This window comes from Neolamprologus brichardi, chromosome 2 (assembly GCF_056152115.1).
Source record: "Neolamprologus brichardi isolate AB-2024 chromosome 2, ASM5615211v1, whole genome shotgun sequence".
In the NCBI taxonomy this organism is placed as follows: domain Eukaryota; kingdom Metazoa; phylum Chordata; class Actinopteri; order Cichliformes; family Cichlidae; genus Neolamprologus; species Neolamprologus brichardi.
The window spans coordinates 14467744-14476892 of NC_142105.1; the positions used below are offsets into that span (position 1 = coordinate 14467744).

The following is a 9149-nucleotide window of genomic DNA, read 5'->3' on the forward strand; positions in this document are numbered from 1 at the left end:
CAAAATAACCTTCACATTTTCCCTAAAACACAGTGTAACAGCATCACCACTCATAACCTATAAACACAGTTTCTTCACACATAAACCCAGAAATCTTGTAGTAGAAAAACATTAACTAGTTGTTCTGGTATAAATCACATGATCAAATCACAAGAAGAATTGTAATGCTGTAGAAAAGAAATGTAAATGTTAACGCTGCGCAGGTGTATACACTCTTTCTCACAGTAATCTCTATGAACAACACAAACTCATGAACACAGAAAGTGGCATTTAAAAGTTAAATCGGTATGCAACCTCGGATGTTGCTGTCATCTTTCTGCTCCTGTAAAAAGAAACACATAAATTGATCCACCCTTTTGTCCTGTCTAGGTGGAGGTTAACTTTGAGTCGTGGTCAAGTCTTGTCAGCTTTTACCAGTCAGTCAGTTTGTTTTTATTTCCATTTATTCATTCATTCATTCATCCATTCTTTCTTTGCTGATAGTGGAAACTATCGCCGCATTTGATTTCCATCCTCAGCAAAATGACGTCATTTCAAAAGAAAAAAGAAGAATTTTAGATCGGATTACCTCGCTGAATCCTTTTTAGGCAGGGACTCTCATTTTCTAATCGTCCCAAATAAGTGGCTTTCTCCTGAGCCCATTTTAATGTGGAGAAACTTACTTGTAACAATTTTCTTGACGACGTATCATATAGCGCTTCTAATCGTGCAGATCTGCTGAGAGAGATTATCGAACAAAACTTTCAGTGCACTGTGAAAGTATCAAAATAAAAAAGCCTTGTTACGTCATGACACAAGCTCCTCATCTCAGGAGGGTAAATCATACCATTAACATGGTTTATCATACTATCATACTAATTGGCAGGCTCAACTTCACAACAAAAGAAAAATCATCAGCTAGATTCACTCCGAACCAACCATCAGCTGCACAACACACAACATAAGCCTAATATGTTATTAGTTATGAGTTTAATCCCCAGATCTGTGCTTCACACTCATTTAGGCCACACACACCCATTTTATTCAGTTTTCCTTTTTTTCCCGTCATCATAAAACATGTGACATGTTGTCATGCACTTCACAAAAGAAGTTTGTTCTGACGTATTCAGAGTTGTGTATCTAGGTACAGGATACACTCACACATCAAAACAGGAAACACAGTGTTTTAGAGTCTCCATTCTAACAAACTCCAACACATCTCATTCACTCGTGCTAAGAATTCAGTCACCTTTCCTCAATCTAAGAACGATCAACTAATTTGCATATCAGCTATTAACCCACTAAGTTGACAGGACAACAGAAATGCATATTCAAAATGTAATCACAAAAATAGAATTTCCCTCATACAGTAAATTACTTGTGCTGCATCAAACAAGCAGAAAACATCTCCCAATTTACTGTATTAACAACTAAATTTATTGTCTGATTACTGGTTGGTCAAACCAGAATCTTTTTTCCCACAAAAGTTAAACTGTTGTCCTGCAACCTAGAGAGTCAATTTTTTTTTTTTTTTTTTTGGATAAATTCAGCATTTGATAACAAGTGTCTGTTAAATTTACCCTATTTTAACACTGATGAGAGATAACAAGCTAATTTTCATTGCATGTGTGTTTGTGTTACTAGGCAGGTTTAATGCATGTCTGTGGAGCTGCATATCCAGCAGAACATGTTTTTAAAGCTGCCTGTCCTACACATTTCTCTGCTATTATTTAATCATTTTGTAACTGATGTGCTATGAGTCCACTGATCTTTGCATCACTTCTCATCACACTAAGTGACTTAGACAAGATGGTAAACAGACTCACATGCTTAAGATGTTGTCTAATCTTCATGAGCTCTCTTGTGTTTGGAAGTGTTAGTAGGGTTAATGCATATTCTGCTTGTGTGTGTGTGATTTTGTATGTTTCTTTTTGCAGTGTTTCAGACTCTTTCACAATTTTCCCACTTAAGCAGTCAGTTTTCTTTTCCCCAGGTTTGCTAACCCAAATTTTGATTTCCCAGATTAAACAACAAAATTCCTGTGTTCTCACCACTCCTCTCACTCTGTTGTCCTCTCCCACTTCAACAGTCCAATAGCAGGCAGTTCTTCTTCAGCTTTGTCCTGTGTTTCACTGTCTCTTCTTGCCATTTTCTCCAAAGGTGGCAAATCAAACTCCAACAGTCTCCTCAGTTCTCCTCAAATGTTCTTGTCACATGCACAGTGAATTTGCAGCTTGTTGGGAACACAGTGCCATTCATCCAATCAGGCAGGATGATGGGTTTGCTCTTCTTCTCTGATGCTGTTTGTCCACACTGCTGCTGCTTGCTGGGACTCTTTGCCCAGCACTTTGCTGCTGTCTCTTTATCTGCCATGTCATTGCTCTTTGGAGCAGCATTCCTTGTCTTCAGAGAGGAGTGAGAGCTCGCTTGTGAGTTTGAGAGACACATGGTGCTGTAAATAAGTTAGCCAGAAACTTGGCCTGAATGTTTCTAATGATGTTAAACTATAACTTTCTTCCGACTGCTGCATGTGGAAAATTGATTCAGGTCTGCTTGTCACCTGAAAGTGACAAACTAAAACATGTTCATTATTATTATCACTGCTTAACCAACACACACAACTCTCTCTCTCTCTGTTTTTGTGTACTGTCCTTTCTTAAAAGCAGAAAATGAGAGTGTAGTTGCTCTTGGCTGAGCAACACAAAACCTTTTTCCTATGATTATTTTTCATCTACAATGTAAATTTTGTCTCTTTTCTACTCTTTTTTTTTTTTTTTTTTTTTTTTAATAGCTGGTAACCTGCAGAATCACCGCTCTCACAATCAGAGGCAATTACTTTTACACAGCGCACAAAAACACTGTGACGTCAGACACATTAACACTCACTTTTTTCATCTGCGTAAATAAATCATTTGGCCAATGGCATGTGCTATCGTGATCCATAAATATGATCACAAGTTTATTTAACTATTTTTTAACCCACCAAAACAAATAAACAAAAACATGATGCTGATGCTATGAACACTCTACACATATGAGTCAGGATGCAGGAAAACTGCTCAGGAAACTCTGCACATTCCAGTTATCACAGTTATCATAGTTCTATTTCCCTCTCTTTGAAGAGTTCTCAGCCAGCTTCTGATCTGATAATGTGTAGCTTGCTCATCAGCTCAGAAAAGACCAAAATGCAACCTCACATAGTGGTTGCGTGCTTTGCCCCACAGTGGCAAAGACTTGCACTTTCATATTCAATTCAGCTTCTCCGTCATGTAGTTTTCAGCTGTTTCATACAGGGTTCAGCATATTAGTATGATTACATTAAAGATAAGTTGTAATTTAACCTTTTGTTTATGTTTATTTTACTTTATTCCTCTTGTATTTATATCTATTCAGTCGGGTCTGTTTCCAACCCTTTTTAAACTACTTTGATCTCCAGTTTTTACTTGATGAGGGATTATTATGTTCTTCCTGATATGGGTGAATGTATAACGGGTGGTGCTGCAGATGCGGCTGCAGGAACGGGTGGTGGATTAATAAAAGGATTTCGAGGACTGCACAGTGTCTCATCTGATTTTATGTTGAATACTGTTTTACACGCCCCCGTATCACAGAGTGCGATCAATAACATACCATTAACGTGTACTGTGATCTCGGGTTTGTCTACAGCTTGTGAAACTAATTGGTGAACATTGAACACCTCTGTGTCTTCCTCACTTTCCTCAGCTTGTTCTCTATCCTCTAGTCATTCATCCTCATGCTGACGCCTTCCTGTCCCTGACCTGCAATTCCTTGAGAAATGACCTTCCTCTCCACATGTCCAGCATTTGTTATCTTTCTCCTCACCATCTTGTTCTGAGCGTCTGTAACCTCTCCCTCTGTAACTTCCTCTGCCTCTTCTCTGTCCCTGCCTTTGTCCCCTGAATCCTCCTGAAAATGCAATAAATCCTGTGGCTGGATCTACTGTGAAAATACCTGCGTCTTTCTCTTTTTTTGTAACTACACGGAAAGCATGTTCTGCATACTGCAAAGCCTCAGGTAGAGGCCCTGTGTTCCTGGTCACCCAGTGTTTCTCTACGTATGTTTTTATGGCAGGTATTGCTGCCGTTGGTGCAGGAAGTGATGCTGGTGCATAAGGTGGAGGGTGGCCGCACGCAGCTTGAGTTCCGCCTAAAAGGGGATTTTGCATTTTTGATTGCTTAGCTTTCCGTTGCTGTTTTTTATTTTTATTTTCTTGACGTCTATTTACTTCCTCCTCCCAGGCTGCATGAAGCTGCAATTCCTGTGCACCTCTACCTTTCTTTTTTAAGTTCTTTGTGTCATTTAGTTCCTCTACTAAAGCTTCTTTTAGCTGAGTTACAGCTGAGGGGTTGCATTTTCCTTCCCAGCTGGGACATTTTGTTTTCTTAGAATTTCTCCATCTACAAACACTAATTTGTCCGGCGCCTGGACATTTTTTCTCTAGCCACTGCTCGTCAGCAGTGAGTTTGGTGGGCTGATTACCCATTATCACACAACTGCAGAGCCGTCTCTGGCACGAGACGCAGGGGTGGTTGCTGACACGCCCTTCTACTTCCTGCTAATCAGGAAGCAGTGTCAGTTTTATGGGATGAAACCCAACCTTTCCCCTTTGTCACCAGTACTTGAGCTCCTTACAGTAAATAAAAAGACAGTAACAATGGAAGCAGTTCAGCATCTTACTGTGCTGTAAAAAATCACTTACTTCCGACACACAGAAAACAGACATTTATACACAGTCGCGCAGATCCTTACGGCGGATCACTCCTAAACCCTTACGGCGGGTGAGACCTTTAACGTGTTTTACTTTACAATCCTTTCGGCGGATTAGTCCTATGAGCTCTTACAGTGGGTCAACCTTATTACACGTATTTTTAGAAATCCGTACAGTGGATTAGACTGTCAACCCAACCCTTTCATTTTACGCGAGTGTGATTGAGTGGATTCTTTACCTTCCAAGATCTCTCCGTCTATGTTTGAGGTCTTACACTGGATCCCAGCGTCGTGGACCGCTTAACCGGCCTGGACCCAAATTTTTTTACGTCCCAGGACTTTCACTCCTTCCTTGAGGAGGCTGTCGACAGTCTGCGGTACGGCCCCCCGACGGCGACAGGATACAGGTAGATCTCTGGTTTGGAGTCACAACAATAGAGTTGCTTTTTCCAACTCCGGCTCGGAGGACCAAGAAATGTAAGGAGAAAAACCTCAGGAAAGCAAAGAATCACGGGCCCAGAGTTAATTCATGTACATGGGCGAATCCTGTGCAGGAAAAGCGCCCAGGCATCTGGTCAGAGTTTATTATATACTGTCCTCTCACGTAACACTCATGGGTGGAGTACAAGTTAGGAAAAAACAACTTCTTATCTGCTGATTGCATACGAGGCTGCACAGGATGAAGCCTTGCAAGACGAAGAGGAACAAGTTGATTAACGATCTTGTAGTGGGTTAAAACAATACATGTGGGTGTTGTCTAAACTTGAGCAACTTCCTCATGTGATCACTTTGTTGCAGCTAAAGAATTTGCTGACACGCTATGTACAGGCATTACTGTGCAATTTAAATAAGCTAAACATAAAGGTAATAAGGTAAAATCTTTTCACAATCTCTGAAGCGCCTTGAGGCGACTTTTGTTGTGATTTGGCGCTATATAAATAAAATTGAATTGAATTGAATTGAATTATGAAACCGGTGATAAATAGCTGCAGCTGGAACTCATTGAGCTGCAGTGTGACACCGAGTATCGCATGCTTGTGCAAGAAGACATTCTCGGTCATGAAAATGACCAAGAACCGCGTGAGGCGGAGATTAAGTGACTCTCAGTTGCGTGACATTTTGCTCATCAAAACCACTGTTTTTGAGCTAAACCTGGGCCATTTACTTCAGTCAAGGTTTAATTATCACCCTTCACATTAGTGCAGGCAAGTTATTTGTTTAGTCTTTTTTCGTTGTTGTTGTTGTTGTTGTTGTTGTTTCAATTAACACTCAAACCAGGGGTCCGTTCTTCGTACCTCGCTAAGTAAGGCTTACTTTAAGTAAACAGGATTAGATCGCGGCCACTCAGGTATGTCCGCTTCATTTATACGAAAGCATCAGCAATATTTTTCCACTGTTTTTCCATAAATAAATATTATCAATGTAACTAAAGATAATGCAGTATTTGATTCTTTTATTGATTTCATACAGATACATACAGGTCATTTCCTAAAAAAAGGGAAATGTACTATTAATCATTCTATTTCATGTATTTGATTATTTCAGATGTAATTCATATTTTAGAGTAGTAATAGTAAATTACTTCGTGTAATCAAGATGAGAGACCACGGCTATAAAAGCGAAGGTGGATTTGGGAAGTCTGTCGCAGCCATGTCCTGTCCGTTTGTACGCGAGCAACCCATTGCGGAAGGTGCAAGATTGATAAGGAGAGTTTTCAGAATTCAGCGTATATTGCAGGATAGACAGGATCCTTTAGCTCAGCGCGACAGTGTGCTCATAGAGAGATATTGATTTTCCCGTGAAGGTATTATTTACTTAACCAACTTGTTGGGTCCCTATGTTAAGAGTTCCACTCACCGTAGTCGGGCATTAACAACTGCACAAACTGTGTGCATTGCCTTGCGTTTCTTTGCGAGTGGCACGTTTCTGTACGCTGTTGGAGACGCAGAGAACATTGGCAAAAGTGCTGTCTGCCGTTCCATTCGCAAAGTATACCTGGCACTCAAGCATTTCCTGGGTGTGTTTGTGGTTTTTCCAAGCCACTTAAGACGACAGGTTGTCAAACAGGGCTTGGGTGAATAATATATATATATATATATATATATATATATATATATATATATATATATATATATATATATATTGTGGCAGGAATAAGGCACGGCGGGTCCAGGGATCAGTGTTTTCAGACATTTTTTTATTCAAAACACCTCACACCACACCCCACACACACCTGAGTCCCCGTGTTTTAACGTGGCGGGCATGATTGCGGATGCCGTGCAGGTGCGTCCGCCCTCCCTGCACGCCACCGCAGACCACGCCCCACCACACACCCCCATCGCCCGATTGAGGCCGGGGAGTCATCCGGCCGAACCTACTCCCCACCGGTTCCCAACCTTGGAACAGAGCAAAGTCCGTTGCGGAGGCCGCCCACACCTCCAATGGCGGCGAGCCTTGTCCGGGGGTCGGCCACGCCTCCAGCAGCAGCGGCGAAACCGGTCCGGAGGCCGGCTACCCGGCAAGCCGGCACGACCCCGCCGGCCCCGGGAGGGGCTCACTACCCGGCGCATCTGACGCTCCGGGGCAGCTCGATCCTCGACCTCGGGCACCGGTCGAGCAGGCTCCCCTGGCACGGGGACCGCCATCTCCCCTCCCGGTTTCTCCACCTCTTCTGGCTGGAGCGGCTCGTCCGCCGCTGGCTGGGGCGCTGGCGGGAGCGGCTCGTCCGCCGCTGGCTGGGGCGCTGGCGGGAGCGGCTCATCCACCGCTGGCTGGGGCGCTGGCGGGAGCGGCTCCGGCAGCCCCTCCCGCGACTCCTCTTCCTCCAGCCGGTGCAGACCCTCGCGCGCCTCGTCTGCCGCCTCCGGTCGGAGCGGCTCGTCCACCGCTCCCGGCAGGAGCAGCCCTTCACCCGGCTGTTCCCCCTCCTCCGGCAGGCGCAGATCCCCGCGCGCCTCGTCTGCCACCTCCGGCTGCTCAGGTGCCCCACGCGGCTCCTCCACCGCTTCACTGTCCTCGGTACACACCTGTGGGGGTGGCGCCCAGGCCCAGAGCAGCGCCGCCAGCTCCCCAATTCGTTGCAGGTGGCGCTCGGACTGGTCCTGCAGCTCTGCCTGCTGGTGACGTACCTCCGCCGCCTGCTCCCGCTGGGCGGCCGCCATTTCGGCCACCCTCTGGGCCAGCTCCTCCACTCCCTGGCTCCGATAAGAACCCGCCGTGCCGCCTCCTGGGTTTCGGCACCACTGTGGCAGGAATAAGGCACGGCGGGTCCAGGGATCTGTGTTTTCAGACATTTTATTCACAACACCTCACACCACACCCCACACACACCTGAGTCCCCGTGTTTTAACGTGGCGGGCGTGATTGCGGATGCCGTGCAGGTGCGTCCGCCCTCCCTGCACGCCACCGCAGACCACGCCCCACCACATATATATATATATATATCTCCCAACTTACTGTGCATTCTTCAGTCACCCCTTGCATGGGAACAGGTAAAAGTGATGGAGTGTTATGTAAAACTACACACAAAAAAACCCACAATGTCAATAAATGTCAAAGTACAAAAAGCATTTTAATTAAGGCAACAACCAAATATTTTACATTGTACAAATAGAATTATGAGCTCATTTACCAGTTATGAAGGTGCTGCTGCTACTGCACCCCGGCTGCTGGTCTAAGGAAGAGCTGCCCCCAGGGATGCCCTCAACAATGGGTCTGGTGCCATTCAACCCTAGGGCCAGCTCCTCTGCCGGGGTGTGACGAGGGGGTGCAGGACCACCACCTGTCTTTTTTTGCTCTGCCCTTTTCTTGGTTGCTGTTATAAACAAACAAACAAACAGATTATTTCAGGGTCTCTTTTCAAGAGACTAAAAGCAATATAAGTGATAAATATTACCATTCTTTGTGTATGTTGGGACCCTCGAAAAAATTACTATGTACAGTAATGGATTTCTATACATTTTACATCAGATGAAAACGTTTGTTGTAAGAGTCAGATAATTATTTATTCAAAGTTTTTAAATGACATAACAAAGAAAAGTATTTCCCTTTCCCTGTTAATGCCCTACATGGCCCCCTGGCAAAACTTTGCTAGACCCGCCCCTGCACAGTTACCAGCTGTCAGCTACTTAGAAAAGGATCCTGGTGTTATTTATCTCTCAAACTGTTCATAACCTCCCTTCAACTCATTCATGTCACCTAAAAGGTAAACCTGTTTCTCCATCACCTGTTCAGCTCTGATGATTCAGTAAGGACATCTCCTAGTTTCATCTTCAGGTTTCCCTCTCACCAGATAACCAAACTGATATTATGACCAGCAACTTTTACAGCTGTGGCTCCAGCAAACATCAGCTGAAACTAGAAATTAATATTAAATAAATTCTAAGAACAGCTGATCAAGCTTAAACGTGCTGCTGTTGTTTAGCATGACATCCGCCGGTTTC

The 9149-nt window shown here is 44.0% G+C and overlaps 1 protein-coding gene across 1 annotated transcript; it reads right to left on the minus strand.

Moving 5' to 3' along the window:
* Positions 1-3717: 3717 nt before the first annotated feature.
* On the minus strand, positions 3718-8899 carry LOC148106098 (uncharacterized). The gene is made up of 4 exons (XM_087830322.1): positions 8881-8899; positions 8339-8521; positions 7104-7984; positions 3718-3906 (listed from the first exon to the last, which is right to left on the minus strand). Exons 1-4 carry the CDS (start codon positions 8897-8899, stop codon positions 3718-3720), a joined length of 1272 nt encoding a protein of 423 aa, XP_087686448.1.
* Positions 8900-9149: the final 250 nt, after the last annotated feature.

What these genes read in the sequence shown, in the direction of transcription:
- LOC148106098 (XM_087830322.1), bottom strand. An exon ending in CAGCAGCACCTTCATAACTG is followed by an intron (nt 7,985 to 8,338) that starts GTAAATGAGCTC and finishes CTGAAAACACAG; the next exon opens with ATCCCTGGACCCGCCGTGCC. An exon ending in GGACTTTGCTCTGTTCCAAG is followed by an intron (nt 3,907 to 7,103) that starts GTTGGGAACCGG and finishes TTGCATTTTCAG; the next exon opens with GAGGATTCAGGGGACAAAGG.